Source organism: Macaca fascicularis, chromosome 10 (assembly GCF_037993035.2).
Source record: "Macaca fascicularis isolate 582-1 chromosome 10, T2T-MFA8v1.1".
Lineage (NCBI taxonomy): Eukaryota > Metazoa > Chordata > Mammalia > Primates > Cercopithecidae > Macaca > Macaca fascicularis.
The window spans coordinates 93,235,391-93,252,552 of NC_088384.1; the positions used below are offsets into that span (position 1 = coordinate 93,235,391).

The 17,162-nt window shown below is 44.2% G+C and overlaps 1 protein-coding gene across 9 annotated transcripts in view; it reads right to left on the reverse strand.

Annotated features, from left to right (window-relative positions):
* Positions 1 to 17,162, reverse strand: part of MROH8 (maestro heat like repeat family member 8) — a 77,391-nt gene that overhangs the window by 21,625 nt on the left and 38,604 nt on the right. For 7 of the 9 annotated variants that reach the window (XR_012419338.1, XR_012419337.1, XR_012419339.1 and 4 more), the window contains 4 exons: positions 16,392 to 16,544; positions 13,035 to 13,195; positions 3,948 to 4,083; positions 1,126 to 1,316 (listed from right to left, as the gene is read on the reverse strand). Coding sequence is in view for 6 of the 9 variants with exons in the window: in XM_005568951.5 (XP_005569008.2) it covers positions 1,126 to 1,316; positions 3,948 to 4,083; positions 13,035 to 13,195; positions 16,392 to 16,544 (641 nt within the window). In the remaining 3 variants the exon portion in view is untranslated. Of the gene's footprint in view, positions 1 to 1,125; positions 1,317 to 3,935; positions 4,084 to 13,034; positions 13,196 to 16,391; positions 16,545 to 17,162 lie in introns of those variants that run through there. The other 2 variants (XM_045362953.3, XM_065523126.2) reach the window with 2 other exon arrangements.

Below are 17,162 nucleotides of genomic sequence, written 5' to 3' on the forward strand. Positions count from 1 at the left end.
GGGTATAGAACTAGTTGAATGGATGAATGAGAACTGCACTAGAACTCAGGTCTACTGACTTAGGTGTTCTTAAATATGTCACATTATAGTACTTTCTCTGAAAGAAATCCATGTACCATAGCAACACTAAAAAACTTCTTTATTATTATTATTATTTTTTTAGACAGAATCTCGCTCTGTTGCCCAGGCTGGAGTACAATGGTGTCATCTCGGCTCACCGTAGTCTCTGTCTCCCAGGTTCAAGTGATTCTCCTGCCTCAGCCTCCTGAGTAGCTGGGATTACAGGCATGTGCCAGTACACCCCGCTAATTTTTGTATTTTTAGTAGAGACGGGGTTTCACCATGTTGGCCAGGCTGGTCTCAAACTCCTGACCTCAGGTGATCCACCTGCCTCAGCCTCCCAAAGTGCTGGGATTACAGGCATGAGCCACCACACCCGACCAACACCACTAAGAAATTTCTACTGAGACTCTAATGGAACTTAAAAATCTCTCTCCGGCTGGGCGCGGTGGCTCACGCCTGTAATCCCAGCACTTTCGGAGGCCAAGATGGGTGGATCATGAGGTCAGGAGATTGAGACCATCCTGGCTAACAAGGTGAAACCCTGTCTCTACTAAAAATACAAAAATTAGCTGGGCGTGGTGGCGGGCACCTGTACTCCCAGCGACTCAGGAGGCTGAGGCAGGAGAATGGTGTGAACCCGGGAGGCGGAGCTTGCAGTGAGCTGAGGTCGTGCCACTGCGCTCCAGCCTGGGCAACTGAGCAAGACTCCATCTCCAAAAAAAAAAAAAAAATCACTGCATGGTGCATCAGTTTTGGAGGTAGGTTTAGGCTGTTTTGTTTCCATCTCTACTTGATTTGTTAGGAAAGGGTTAACAAAATACCACATTTGGCTAACCCAGATATAACCCAGATAGCCAAATTTACCTTGTTACCAATAAAACCAAAGATAACCAATGAAAGCTCAGAATGATTCCTGGGCATTTCATCTTGATGGCTCATGAGGATTGAAGGTTGTAAGCTCCCCTCCAGTTGGAAGTACATCTTGGCTATCCCTGTGTTTACCACAGTGCCCAGTCCTTAGTACGTGTTACTTAATGTCAATGAAATAATGATGGGCAGTACCACAAAGGGGTGACCTCTGAAGACACTTCCTGTTCTGTGTACAGGCCACTTGGGATGTCGACATCAGACATGGTGAGGCCGATGCTATGATGAATCTGGATGAGCAGTGTCATGAGAAGCTGAGGAAAGAGTCGGAATGTAGCTGCTCGAAGCCTGTTTCCCAAAAACACCTCATAAAGGGCATCTGTTGCCTGTGGTGGAAAAGACAGAGCGGAACTAAGCACCTGCCATTTTGAAATACAGAAGTCATGAAGTCATGAAGGAAACTATTAATATATTTGACTACATACAAATATAAAGCCAGGGCAACATTTACCATAAAGTTAGATGACAACAGGCCAGGTGCAGTAGCTCATGCCTGTAATCCCAGCACTGTGGGAGGCCAAGGTGGGTGGATCACCTTAGGTCAGGAGTTTGAGACCAGCTTGGTCAACATAGTGAAACCCCATCTCTACTAAAAATACAGAACAATTAGCCAGGTGTGGTGGCTCATGCCTGTAATCCCAGCTACTCAGGAGGCAGAGGCAGGAGAATCGCTTAAACCTGAGAGGTGGAGGTTGCAGTGAGCCAAGATTGTGCCATTGCACTCCAGTTTGGGTGACAGAGTGAGACCCCGTCTCAAAAAAAAGAAAAAGAGTTAGATGACAACAACCTGGAGAAGTATTTGTATCAATATATTATTCTTACTATATAAAATGCTCTTACATAGCAGTAAAAAAAAGTGAAGGCTTATTGGTCAAAGGGTAGGCCACATACCAGTAGCACTGTCATCACCTGGGAGCTGGTTAAACAGGGAGAATCTCAAGCCCCATCCCAGACCTTCCACATCAGAACCTGCATTTTAATAATATCCCCAAGTGATTGCGGTTTGTGTGCATATTAAATCTGAGAAGGACTGGTGTACAGGAAATGAACAAACAAGTCATAAAAGAAATATAAATGGCCAATTAAAAACATATACAAGGCTGGGTGTGGTGGCTCACGTCTGTAATCTCAGCATTTTGGGAGGCTGAGGCAGGAGGATTGTTTGAGCCCAGGAGTTCGAGACCAGATAGGGCAACATGGGGAATCCCCGTCTCTACCAAAAAATACAAAAATTAACCAGGCATGGTGACACTCTCTTGTATTCCCAGCTACTCAGGGAGGCTGATGTGGGAGGATCGCTTGAACCCAGGAGGAACAGGTCGCAGTGAGCTGAGATCATGCCACTGCAGTCCAGCCTGGGCAACAGAGTGAGACCCTGTCTCGAAAAGAAAAATAACAATAATTGAGAGCACAGAAAGCTGAACCATAAACTGGTCGGGGAGAAAATAAAGTAAAAAGTAAATGTTGATAGTGGAGCAGGCTGTGTGTGTGTGGAGGCAGAAGGTTTATGGGAACGCCGTACTGTCTGCTCAGTTTTTCTGTGAACTTAAAACTGCTCTAAAAAATAAAGTATTTAAAAGGAAAAAATGTATACCAAATAGATACACGAAAAGTTTATATATGTATAAAGACTTCTGGAAAGTTCATTTTTAGGGAGATTGTTACAGATATGAGCTAAGAAAGGTTTTTACACTTTTTAAAAAAAGGATTGTTTAAAAAAAATCCAAAGAATATGTGACAGAGACTATATGGGGCCTACAAAGCTTAAAATACTTACCATCTGGTCTTTTACAGAAAGCTGGCCAACCTCTGCTCAGGGAGATCTGCACTTTCTTTCTTTCTTTTTTTTTTTTTGAGACAGAGTCTCGCTCTGTCACCCAGGCTGGAGTACAGTGGCATGATCTCGGCGCACTGCAACCTCTGCCTCCCGGGCTCAAGTAATTCTCCTGCCTTAATCTCCTGAGTAGCTGGGATTACAGGTGGCCGCCACCATGCCTGGCTAATTTTTGTATTTTAAGTAGAGATGGGGTTGCATCATGTTGGGGTCAGGTTGGTCTCAAACTCCTGACCTCAAGTGATCGGCCCGCCTTGGCCTCCCAAAGTGCTGGAATTACAGGTGAGAGTCACTGTGCCTGGTCTTTTTTTTTTTTTTTCTGAGACGGAGTCTTACTCTGTTGCCCAGGCTGGAGTGTGGTAGCATGCAATCTTGGCTCACTGCAACCTCTGCCTCCCAGGTTCAAGCAATTCTCCTGCCTCAGCCTCTTGAATAGCTGGGATTACAGGTGAGCACCACTATACCCGGCTAATTTTTGTATTTTAGTAGAGATGGGGTTTCACCATATTGGCCAGGCTGGTCTTGAACTCCTGACCTCAGGTGATCTACCTGCCTTGGTCTCCCAAAGTTGGGATTATAGGCGTGAGCCACTGCATCTGGTCTGCACTTTGTTTTATACAGTTCTACAATATTTGAAGTTTTTTTCCCACAAGTTTGCATTGTTCTTTAACTATGATGATACATATTTTTTAGAATATGAGGGAAGGAATGTTTTAAACATATTAAACCAGGGATGTTTCCAAGGGACAGATGACAGTCATGGGTTCTTAATTTCTGTTTCTGGTTGGGCCAACAAAGCCCCTTCCTCATCCCTCTTTTCCGCTTATCACTAGAGACAGAAATTAAACACCATGGCTTCAGGCTGTCAAAAGCCTAAAACAAAACCAAACAGAATAACAAAAACAAAAAAAGGCAGGTTGGACAAGTTTGTATTAAAGCATTCTGACTCCTTCACTTTCCCCATCTCCCTCCATGTCAATCCCTTGGCAGAAGCACTGTAGACTTATAAATGGATGACAGATGCAGGCTTTGAGAGGGACCAAAAGGAACACTCTCCACTGGGGTGTGGGGTCAGTCATCCTGGGAGGGGCTGACATTAGAGGGGCAGAGCTCAAGGGCTTACAGCCACAGCCACATATGCCATCTTCTCCTGCGCGGGCTCATTATGGCATTTCTGCAGCTTCCTCAGGAGCCTCCACAGAATCCAGGTCGTGTTAGGAAGCTCCACTGCCAGCATTCTCCACACCTCAGCCAGGTGCCTGGAAATCCCAAAGAGCAAGAGGGTTCAGGAGAAAGGCTGATTCCAATGCAATCTACAAGAAGTTCTCCTCTCTACTCAGTTCTTCAGGGTGTCAAAAGACTGATTTTGATTTCATAACAGTAACTCCCCAGGTTTTTTTGATTCCTTCTTGTGAGACCCTGTCCCCTACCAAAAAACAAACAAACAAACAAAAAAAGTGGTTGTATCCATTATTTGCCAACAAGCAGAGTAGGATTCCTATTGCTCCGTATTTTCTTTTATTTACTTATTTATTTTTTAAAATTTTATTATTCTTATTATTTTGACATGGAGTCTTGCTGTGTCACTCAGGCTGGAGTCAGTGGCACAATCTCATCTCACTGCAACCTCTGTTTCCTGGGTTCAGTCAATTCCCTTGCTTCAGTCTCCCGAGTAGCTGGGATTACAGGTACCTGCCACCAGCCCGGCTAATTTTTGTATTTTTAGTAGAGCTAAGGTGCCGCCATGTTGGCCAGGCTGGTCTCAAACTCCTGACCTCAAGTGATCTGCCCACCCTGGCCTCCCAAAGTGCTGGGATTACAGGCTGAGCCACTGCACCCAGCCAATTTTTTAAGTTTTAATTTAAGTTCCACTTTAAGTTCAGGGATACATGTGCAGAATGTGCAGGTTTGTTACATAGGTATCCATGTGCCATGGTGGTTTGCTATACCCATCAACCCGTCATCTAGGTGTTAAGCCCACACGTGTTAGGTATTTGTCCTGATGGTCTCCCTCCCCTTGCCCCCCACCCCCAAACCCGCCAGGTTTTATCGAATCGAGTTCCCATTGCCTCAGCATGGACTTCAAGGCCATTCATAACCTGGTCCTGACTTAACTTTTCAGCCCCACCACTTCCCCATCACACACTCTGTGCTCAAACCATCCAGACCATTCAGACCATTCACCTTTACCTAATGAAACTCAACTTTGAAAACCCTATACCTTTGCTTATGTCACTATCTTTTTTTTTTTAATTTTTTTTTTTAAGACAGGGTCTCACTCTGTCACCTGGGCTGGAGTGCAGTGGTGCCATACACAGCTCACTGCAGCCTTGAACTCCTGGGCTCAAGCAATCCTCCTGCCTCAGCCACCTGAATAGCTGGGACCACAAGCATGTGCCACCATACCTGGCTAATTTTTAAATTTGTTTTTGTAGAGACGGGGTCTCGCCATGTTGCCCAGACTGGTCTTCAACTCCTGGGCTCAAGCGATCCACCCGCCTCAGCCTCCCAAAGTGCTGGGATTATAGGCATGAGCCACCGTACCCGATCCTTATGTCAGTTTCTTAAACTGGAAGACCCTTTCCAAAACTCTTCTCTGCCCATCAAAATCCTTCAAGGTCCAGCTCCAGCATCACGTCTCCTAGGAATCCTTGTTTGCTTCTTCACCATGTCTTTCATAAGAGTTCTCATAGCACTTAAAAAATTTCTTTTTCTTAGAGGTCGCTTCAATCTTATGTGTGCTATCATCAGTTCTTTATGTGTGTATCTGTTCCCTCTGAAGGAAAGGATTCTTTCTGGCTCTTCCTCTAGGAATTCCTCAGGGACTTGCACAATGCCAGGTTCATAGAAGGCATTATAGACACATGTATTCAATCTGGTCTGTGGTCCTCAAATTTTGGCTAAAGTTAATCTTTGAAATAAAGCTTCGATCTTGCTTAGAAGAGATAGCTTCTAAAGAAAAATAATATGTAATAACTTCTCTGTCATTGATTCAAATGTAGGACCTGAGAGTTACGTAAACATTGTGGAAGAACATTACAGTGGGAAGAAAATTGGGAGTTACTCATGCTTTTAATCCATTCTTGTATTTTCAGAATCTACTTAGGCATCTTTGTATGCTAGAGTAAGTTTTTAAAGTGTGAGCTTTCAGGCCAGATGTGGTGGCCTATAATCCTGTAATCCCAGCACTTTGGGAGGCTGAGATGGGAGGATTGCTTGAGCCCAGGAGTTCAACACCAGCCTGGGAAACATGGCGAAACCCTGTCTCTACAAAAAAAGTAAAATTAGCCAGGTGTGGTGGTATGTGCCTGTAGACCCAGCTACTCAGGAGGCTGAGGTGGGAGGATCATTTGAACCCAGGAGGCAGAGACTGAGGTGAGACAAAATCATACCACTGCACTCCAGCCTGCGTGGCAGGGTGAGACTCTGTCTCGGGGGGAAAAAAAAGAAAAGAAAAGAAAAAGAAAGAAAAAAAAGTGTGGTCTTCCAACTGTGAGAATCATCCTAAAACTTGAGAGGCTTAAAGACTATCCCAACATTTCACTCCTCACCTCAGTGATTCTAATTTGTGAATAAAACAAAGTAAGAAGATCCTAAAGAACTTCTAAAGAAAAGGCCAGAAAGGCAATATAGGATGCTGAAAAAGCTCACAGCTGCAGAATGATGAGATGGCAGAATAGGAACATTCATCTGGGATGACATAAAGAAATTCCCATGTTTACTTACCCTCAGTTATTTTCTCTGAATTCCTGAGGGAGTAAATGAAGTGCTTTGAGAAGCTGTTTATTGTGAGACAAGTGGTACAAAATGCTTTTGGTTGGCCGCACATTTTAAGTGTGCTGAAAATGCTTCTGAATTTAGAAAGTGCACAGCCTTTAAGCCAATGGTTCACGAATTTCAATGCGAGAAACACCTGGAGAGTTTGTTTAAAATATGGGAAAAAATCTTCCCACCTCCAGTGATTCTGATTCTGTAGTTGTGACATGGGTTTTGTTTGCCCATCATTCCTCTGGAAAACTACCTTTTCAAGATCCTTAATAATAATCCTATTTGGTTCGTGTAGTTTGGTGGGAGCTGACTCCAAGCCAGGCTAACCAGAGTCCTGCCCAGGACATCTGTCAGAGCTAAAAAGGAAATGACACACCCTTTCCGCTGCAGTTTTGAGCTGATGGTAACCATTTTTGCCACCTTTAGTGCAAGTCCATCTGAGAGATTAATGGAGCCCTGATGAAAGAAACTGAGTCTCGGGATTCAATCCTGACGACAGACCCTTGGACTCTGCTGTAATATAAGCCTATACAATTCCTTAAGGTAGTGTGAGCTCAGTTTCTGCTACTTCCAACCAAGAGTCCTGACTAATATAGTAGGTCTGATGTAGGGTCTCGGAAAATGCTTTTTTTCTTTGAGACAGGGTTTTACTCTGACACTCAGGTTGGAGTGCAGTGGCATGATCATAGCTCACTGCAGTCTCAATTTCCCGGGCTCAGGTAATTCTCCCACCTCAGCCTCCTGAGTATTTGGAACTATAGGGGTGTGCCACCACAACTCGCTAATTTTGCACTTTCTGTAGAGACAGGGTTTCACCATATTGCTCAGGCTGGTCTTGAACTCTTGGGCTCAAGCCATCTACCCATCTCAACCTCCTAAAGTGCTAGGATTACAGGTGTGAGCCACCATACCTTGCCAGAAGATGCATTTTTTTTTTAAACAAGCTTCATAGGGGATTCTGAGGCAATGTGTCAGATACTTTAACAAACACTGCACTAGGAGACCAAAGAAGCCTACATCTTTAAGAACAAATATCTTGTTGTAGCGTCCTTACAGAATAGAAAGAGAAACAGCCTCTTGTCTCTTCTGGTGGAATGCTGGGGCAGAGCACTGCACCAGGGTAGTATGAGGGACATATGTTACATACGCACTCTATGACTTCTTTGGTCCTGCATTAGTGAACTGAGTTTCTCAAAGTATTTCAAGTCCCATAGAGAAACAGTCAGTGGTGAAAATGTAGTGTAATTCCTGTGTCAGTAAATGATATCACCATTAACTTGGCCTCCAAAGTCAAAAACTGAGGAGTGGGGAGTTAGCCTGAATGCCTTCTTCCTCCCTGCCATTCCTTTCTGATTCAATCAAGGTCTGCCTACAGATGCTCCTATTTCTTTTTTTCTTTTTCTTTTTTTTTTTGAAACAGAGTTTCGCTCTGTTGCCCAGGCTGGAGTGAAGTGGTGCAATCTTGGCTCACTGCAACCTCCGCCTCCTGGGTTCAAGCAATTCTCCTGCCTCAGCCTGCAGAGTAGCTGGGATTACAGGCACACGCCACCAAGCCTGGCTAATTTTTTTACTTTTAGTAGAGACGGGGTTCACCATGTTGGCCAGAATGATCTGGAACTCCTGACCTCAGGTGATCCACTCGCCTTGGCCACCCAAAGTGCTAGGATTACAGGTGTGAGCCACGGCGTCTGGCCAATGCTCCTGCTTCTTTACTCCCTCCTCCTCTCCATCTCTGGAGCCACTGCCCTAATCAGGACATCATCATCTTTTGCCTGAAAAGGTGCAACTGCTTCAATGCCTGTCCTTCTTCCTGTCTGGCAGAACAGGCTCTAATCCATCTCCACCAGAGTCACACTAAAAATCCACATCTGATGATGTAAGTCCCTTAACTAAAGTTCCTCAGTGGCTTCCCAACTCCCGTAATATCAAGTTCACTATCCCAATTCTTAGTTGGTCCCAATCTATCGCTACTAACTTCTGACCACTTTTTAAAAGCAGCTTTAGTGACTGGGCATGGTAGCTCACACCTGAAATCCTAGCACTTTGGGAGGCCGAAGCGGGCGGATCACGAGGTCAGGAGATTGAGACCATCCTGGCCAACATGCTTCAGCTCTAGCCATCACATCACTTTCCAGGTGGCAGGAAGAAGAAAGATGATGAGCCCACTCTCTCCCTTTAAGAGTCTTTGTCATAGGTTGCATGTACTACTTCAATTTGCATCCAGAATTTAGACAAACGGTCACACCTATATGCAAAACGTCTAGGAAATAAGAGTATTTCAAATACCCAGCTAAAGTTCAGGGATTCTATTACTATAGAAAATGAAAAAATAATTAGTGAATACTGTCTTAAGTATACAACTCACTGACTTTTAGTAAATTTACAAAGTTGTGCAACCATGATGACAATCCAATTTTAGAACATTTCCATCACTGCAAAAAGATCCCTGGTGTCTGAGCCCTTCTTACTATCCACTTTTCTCTCCAGCCACTTTGATCTGCATCTGGCTTTTAGCGTTCATCAGCTTGGGGGCAGCTCTGCTTTCAGAAATCATTTCCTGACCCTTCGTTTAATTAAGTCCCAACCCAGGGGCTTCCACAGAACTCCCTACTTAGCTTTAGAATACTTATGCATCTACGTGGCTACCAGATGGTGCTGCTTAAGGGCGGGGTGCATGTCCTGTCCATTACTTATAGGGCCTAATAGCACTTTGCACATAGTTGATGCTTTAGGTAGCCTCCTAAGAACAATCACCCCAATCTATATGTAAATCCACTAACACGTGGAGTCCTAACTAGGGAAAGGAAGCCAGGCTGGTGCGAGCAGGGGAAAGAAAAAAGAAAAAGCAGATAAACTGTAAGTCTGCCTTTCTTCATGGTCTAGGACACGGCCCTTCTGCACAATTAACTCACCATCTTCCTCTGCCCAACTATCGCCAGACACCTGCAAATTAGCTCATTGCAACTTGGCATTATCTATACTGCACAAGGCCCTCTTCAACACACAGCATGAACACTATGCTGTAAAATCTCCACCAAGCCTTTGTCTCCTGGCAGTTGGCTTCTCTTTTGCAGGCTGCCCGTTGTCTCTCTGGCACCGTTATTTTCCTACTTTCTCTAATAAATCTGCCTTCCTCTACCCACAGCTGTCTTGGTAAATTCTTTTACCCGAGCGCCACCAGCCCAGTCATTGCTCCCCTGTGACATAATGAACTTCAAGTAAATGATAAAAATATAATCAGAATAACATTTCCTGGCCAGGCGCGGTGGCTCATGCCTGTAATCTCAGCACTTCGGGAGGTCGAGGAGGGCAGATCACGAGGTCAGGAGATCGAGACCACGGTGAAACCCCGTCTCTACTAAAAATATAAAAAATTAGCCGGGCGTGGTGGTGGGCGCCTGTAGTCCCAGTTACTCTGGAGGCTGAGGCAGGAGAATGGCGTGAACCCAGGAGGCGGAGCTTGTAGTGAGCCGAGATCACGCCACTGCACTCCAGTCTGGGCAACACAGCGAGACTCCATCTCAAAAAAATAAATAAATAAATAACATTTCCTGAGTAAAGTCAGTTAAATTTTTAAAAGACTCCATAGTTGGCATATGATCTACAGCAGTTCTCAAAGTCCTCCCAGAGGTAGAACAAATACAAGCAATAGAATAACACTAAAAGTATACTTAAAAAAATTAAATAGGGCAGCACACGGTGGCTCACGTCTGTCACCCTAGCACTTTGGGAGGCTGCGGCAGGTGGATCACTTGAGCCCAGAAGTTTGAGACCAGTCTGGGTAACATCAAGAAACCACAAAAAATAAAAAATTTAGCTGGGCCTAGTGGTGTGAGCCTGTAGTCCCAGTTGCTCCAGTGGCTGAGGTGGGAAGATTCTTTGAGCCTGGAAGGTTGAGGCTGCAGCAAACTATGACTGTGTCACTACATTGCAGCCTGGGTGACAGAGAAAGACTCTGTCTCAAAACAAACAAACAAAAAACAAAACTAAATATATTTAATATTTTGTACTTAGATTTATTTATTTATTTATTTATTTAGAGACAGAGTCTTGCTCTGTCTCCCAGGCTGGAGTGCATTGGCGCGATCTCGGCTCACTGCAACCTCCACCTCCCAGGTTCAAGAGATTCTCCTGCCTCAGCCTCCCAAGTAGCTGGGATTACAGGTGCGCACCACCACACCAGGCTAATTTTTTTTTTTTTTTTTTTTTTTTTGAGACAGAGTCTCACTTAGTCACCCAGGCTGGAGTGCAGTGGCATGATCTCAACTCACTGCAACCTCCGCCTCCCGGGTTGACACCATTCTCCTGTCTCAGCCTCCCTAGTAGCTGGGACTACAGGTGCCCACCACTGCACCCAGCTAATTTTTTTGTGTTTTCACTAGAGACGGGGTTTCACTCTGTTAGCCAGGATGGTCTCGATCTCCTGACCTCGTAATCCGCCCGTCTCAGCCTCCCAAAGTGCTGGGATTACAAGCGTGAGCCACTGTGCCTGGCCTAAGTTTTGTATTTTTTTTAGTAGAGATGGGGTTTCACCATGTTGGCCAGGCTGGTCTGGAACTCCTGACCTCCGGTGATCCACCCACTTCAGCCTCTGAAAGATTTATTTTTAAGTAAGAGTTGAGTACAGATAAGCTGTAGCAAGTATCAAACATTTAAGAACAATTTGTTAGAGAAATATACAAAAGCAAGCTCAAAAAAATTTTAAAAAATTTAAAAAGCTTGAGTGTGGTGGTACACACCTGTAGTCTCAGCTACTCAGGCGGCTAAGGTGGGAAGATCACTTGAGCCCAGGAGTTCAAGGCTGCAGTGAGCTATGATTGAGACACCGTCTCTTAAAAAAAAAAAAAAAGTAAGACTGTTACTCTAGGCTGGAGTGCAGTGGCTATTCACAAGTCCAATCATCATGTACTATGGCCCCAAACTCCTGGGCTCAAGTGATTTTCCTGCCTCAGGCTCCTGAGTAGCTGGGACTACAGGTGCGTGCCACCATGCCCAGCTTTAAAAAAAATCTGCATTAATTTTTTCTCTGGATGGGTAAAAGTATTCCGTTATTCGATTTAGTTCAGTTTAGAGAACATAATAAGCACTACACCAAGATATTATGTGACAGCGATTCACTTAAAAGAATACTTTTTGGCCGGGCGCGGTGGCTCACGCCTGTAATCCCAGCACTTTGGGAGGCCGAGGCGGGCGGATCACAAGGTCAGGAGATCGAGACCATGGTGAAACCCCGTCTCTACTAAAAATACAAAAAATTAGCCGGGCGCGGTTGTGGGCGCCTGTAGTCCCAGCTACTCAGGAGGCTGAGGCAGGAGAATGGCGTGAACCCGGGAGGCGGAGCTTGCAGTGAGCCGAGATCGCGCCACTGCACTCCAGCCTGGGCGACAGAGCGAGACTCCGTCTCAAAAAAAAAAAAAAAAAAAAAAAAAACACTCATCAAAAATACCATCTTTATACCTACTATGTACCCACAAAAATAAACAAAAAAATCCATCCTGTTTGATCCTTTCTCTGATTCCAGTCTTCTTTATGTATGCATATTTACTTTTTAAATGTATATATTTATTGCCTTATTTTTAGGCAAAATCATTCTCAAGTGAGTTGCACACATTATAACACTTTATCCCTAAATAACTTTAGTATCTTATCTCCTAAGAATAAGGACATCCTTCTGTATAACCACAGTATTTCATACCTAAGAAAATTACACTAATTTTTTTTGTTTGTTTGTCTGAGACAGAGTCTCACTCTGTCACCCAGGCTGGAGTGCAGTGGTGTGATCTCGGCTCACTGCAACCTCCTCCTCCTGGGTTCAAGTGATTCTCCTGCCTCAGCCTCCCAAATAGCTGGGATGAGAGCCATCTGCCACCATGCCTGGGTAAATTTTGTATTTTTAGTAAATTTTGTATTTTTTGTATTCACCATGTTGGCCAGGCTGGTCCTGAACTCCTGGCCTTAAGTGATCTGCCCACTTCTGCCTCCCAAAGTGCTGGGATTGCAGGTGTCAGCCACTGTGCCTACCCAGAAAATTACACCAATTTAATATTCTAGTATAGAGTCCATATTTAAATTTTCTCCAAGCTTTCTTTTATAGCTTTTGTTTTTGAACCAGGATCCAATCAAGGTCACATAGTGCATTTGGGTATGTTTTTGAGTATCTTTTTATCTAGGACAGTTCCCTCACCACCAGTTTTACTTCCATGATGTTAACTTTTTTGAAGAGTCCAGTTCAATTATCTTACAGAATGTTCTTCATTTGGGATTTGTGGGATTCTTTTCTGATGATTATATATTATATTCTGATTTATATCACCAGCTTTATGTATATCGTGTCTTCTCTACAATAGAATCATTAGATTTTTGAGGGCAACCATCTTTCACAATACCCAGAGCTGTGTCACATACTCCAGTTTAATCCAGAGGCTGTACGGGGTTCTGTTACCTGTTATATGGCACTGGATGACACAGAAGGAAGCTGAGCACTATATCTGTATACTTGGGTCTGGATATAAATAAACTCACGGTATTGATGATTTGTTGGCGGACTCTAGGCTGGCTGATTATGGATAACTGGGCACAGATAACTCCCATAATTTCTGGCACCTGAAGAGGAAAAAGAAATTACTAAGACTGTAATCCTGTAGGACACTGATGGCTATTGAGGATATTGTGGCCATTTCTGAAAGGTCCTAGGGGAGTGACTTTTTCTTAAAGACAGGGTCTTGCTCTGTTGCCCAGCCTGGAATGCAGCGGCACAAACACAGCTCACTGCAGCCTTGAGCCCTTGGCCTCAAATGATCCTCCCACTTCCGCCTCCCGAGTAGCTGGGACTATAGGCACACACCACCACACCCAGGTCATTGTTGTATTTTTTGTAGAGACAAGGTCTCTCTACGTTGCCCAGGCTGATCTCGAACTCCTGGGCTCAAGTGATCCTCCTTCCTTGGCCTCCCAAAGTGCTGGAATTACAGGTAGGAGCCACTGCACCCAACCCCTAGGGGGTGACTTTTAAACAAACTGTTTATTATTTTTTAAAGTTTATAATCAAGATCACTTAAAATATATCTGTATGTGTGTATACATATATAAAGGATTTGGAAGGATTTATAATCAAAGCTGTCAATACTGTATTTTTGAGTGATAGAATATTAGATTTTTTGCTTCTGTATTTTTTCTAGTTTTTCCTCAATAATTGATGTATTGATTTTACAACAAGACAAACTAATAAAAGTGTTGCAAGGAAGCTGGGCTTTTTTCCACTGTGACTCTTGAGAATGGCAGTGGAGTCCTTACCTATCTTCCTCCCAGAGATGTCCATCAGGCTCAGGTAAGGGAAACTGGAGCCATTGGGCTTTGGTCCATTTCTCTGCTTGGACCAGTCTTCCTACCCACAGATGCATGGGTTCCTGTCTCTGTGGAAATGTCACCTTCTCAGAGAGGCACACCTCAACCACTTAATATAAAACGGCCATCATCAGCACCAGTAGGCTGGGCACAGTGTCTCATGTCTCATGGCGGTAATCCCAGTACTTTGGGAGGCTGAGGCAGGCGGATCACTTGAGGTCAGGAGTTTGAGACCAGCCTTGCCAACATGGTGAAACCCCATCTCTGCTAAAAATACAAAAAATTAGCTGGGCATCATGGCAGGCACCTGTAATCCCAGCTACTTGGGAGGCTGAGGTGGAAGAATCACAGCAACCTGGGAGGTGGAGGTTGCAGTGAGCCGAGACTGCACCACTGCACTCAAGCTTGAGCAACACAGCAAAATGCTGTCTCCAAAAAAAAAAAAATCTGGCTAACACAAGGGTAAATTTACTGAGGTTTTGGGGAAAGATTCTCTTCCCTGAATAAAGACATAAAAAGGAAGGCAACATCTTTCTTCTTCTTGGACATAGTCTACTCTGCTCAGACAGTCCAAAATTGCTCCGACTACCTTATGACCACATGAATAGACAAGGTAGAAGGATGAAGAAACTCCTGGGTCTTTGATAACACCATTAAAACACTGAATTAATCTTGGAAAATACTCTGTGTCCAGACTTGTTATTATGTGAGAGAATAAATCCTTTGGCTAAGCTTCTACCTGCTGGGCTTTTTTGCTGCTAAAAGCACCCAACTGATACAAATGCCCATCTCACCATGCTCGTATAATGTCATTCTTTTTGCATCTTTGCGATTTTAATAGGGTAAAAAAAGGGTGCTTATCATTTGTTGTTGTTGTTTTTAAATTTGTTTTATTTGTTGCTGTTTTTTGAGACAAGATCTCCTTCTGTCGCCCAGGCTGGAATGTAAAGGCATGATCATGGCTCCCTGCAGCCTTGTCTTACTGGGCTCAAGCACTCCTCCTGCCTCAGCTTCCCAAGTAGCTGGCAACACACGTGTGTGCCACCATGCCTGACTAATTTTTAAAAATTTTTTTGTAGAGATGGGGTCTCACTATGTTGCCCAGGCTGGTCTTGAACTTCTGGGTTCAAGCAATTTGCCTGCCTCAACCTCCCAAACTGCTGGGATTATAAGTGTGAGCCACTACACCCGGCCGGTTCTCATCATTCTTAAATTACTTTTTATTTGTACCCAAGTACAATATGGGAACACAATTTAAAAAGTCCAGTGGCATTTCAAGCTTCTCTCCTCCCTCTTCCTCGGGTCTGTTCTCCAGAGACAAGGGTTCTTTTACCCCTTTCGTCTCTTCCAGCATGTCCTTCTCTATTTCTAAATAACATAACTATATAGTTACTTCTTGATGTTTTAATTTTAGATACATGTAGATAAATTCTCTTAATTTTGATTTCTAAGTCTGCCTCCTTCTAGGGTCACTTATGGCTTTTTATTTACTTTTATTTATTTATTTATTTATTTATTTTGAGGCAGGGTCTCACTCTGTCGCCCAAGCTGGGGGGCAGTGGTGCAATCTCAGCTCACTGCAGCCTCCGCCTCCTGGGTTCAAGCAATTCTCCTGCCTCAGCCATCCAAATAGCAGGTGTGCACCATCATGCCTGGCTAATTTTTGTATTTTAAGTAGAGACAGGGTTTCGCTATGTTGCTGAGGCTGATTTTGAACTCTTGAGCTCAAGCCATCTACCCGCCTTGGGCTCCCAAAGTGCTGGGATTACAGGCATGAGCCACTGCGCCCGACCCCTTACAGCTTTTTAAATCTTGATACCTTTAACCCATCTGGATGAGTATCTAAATTATTCTCATATGTGTTAGTTATATCTCCCCAGAAAAACTCTACTCTTATAGAAAATATGGACCACATCTTTTTTTTTTTTTTTTTTTTTTTTTTGAGATGGAGTCTCGCTCTGTCACCCAGGCTGGAGTGCAGTGGTGTGATCTTGGCTCACTGCAACCTCCACCTCCCGGGTTTAAGCGATTCTCCTGCCTCAACCTCCCAAGTACCTGGGACTACAGGCACATGCCACCACGCCCAGCTAATTTTTGTATTTTTAGTAGAGACAGCGTTTCACCGTGTTGGCCAGGATGGTCTTGATTTCTTGACCTCGTGATCCACCCACCTCAGCCTCCCAAAGTGCTGGGATTACAGATGTGAGTCACCGCACCCCGTCATGGACCACATCTTAGATTTAAAAAAAAATCTCCCTCCCTAGTTACATACACAGTGATTGTTTGGTATATGTTTATAGAATGGATATTTGTGACTAAACAGACTAAGGCTTTGACCCTGTATCCACGAGTAGTCATTCTCAGCTGAATAGGACAAGCAGAGACTTCAGTAGCTGCAGAGATGAAGAGGTCCTACTGGCTTTTTGAACCCAGGAAACAGACACTGAAAGTTTACCTTCTCAAATCGGGATTCTGCATTTTTCGCCAAAGTTAGCAGTAATTCTCCTGCTGATCGCTGGATGCAGGGATGATTCAGGTTTTTCAGGGTATCAAATGTAGTCATTATAAACTGGCAGAGCTCATTTGAATCGAGAAAACCTTCAAAGACCTGAAATGATGTAGGAAAATGAATTTCCAAGAAATATGGAAATATAGTATGATAGAAAGTGCCCTGAACAAGGACTCGAGTCTAAGTTAACAATTAGAGAAGTGGACAAAGATGTACAAGGCTGTTTTATTTGAGTCTTGTGGTTTGGTTTTGTTTTTGGAGATAGCATCTTACTCTGTCACCCAGGCAGGGGCACAATCACGGCTCACTGTAGCCTCAACCTCTTGGGCTCAAGTGATTCTCCTGCCTCAGCCTTCTGAGTAGCTGAGGCTACAGGCACCTGCTACCACACTCTGATAATTTTTAGTTTTTGGTAAGGACAGGGGTCTCACTATGTTGCCCAGGCTGGCTGTGAACTCTTGGCTCAAGCGATCCACCCGCCTCAGCCTCCCAAAGTGTTGGGATTATAGGCGTGAGCCATGCACCCAGGCCAGTCTTGTTTATTATGGTAAAAAGGTGGAAGCAATCCAAATGTCCACTGCTAGCATCTGTGCATGGACTTTTGCTGCTCCAACAATGAGGCTGGAGTGCAGTGGTGTGATCACAGCTCACTGCAGCCTGGACTGCCAGGCTCAAGTAATCCTCCGACTTGTTTCCTGAGAAGCTAGGACTACAGGT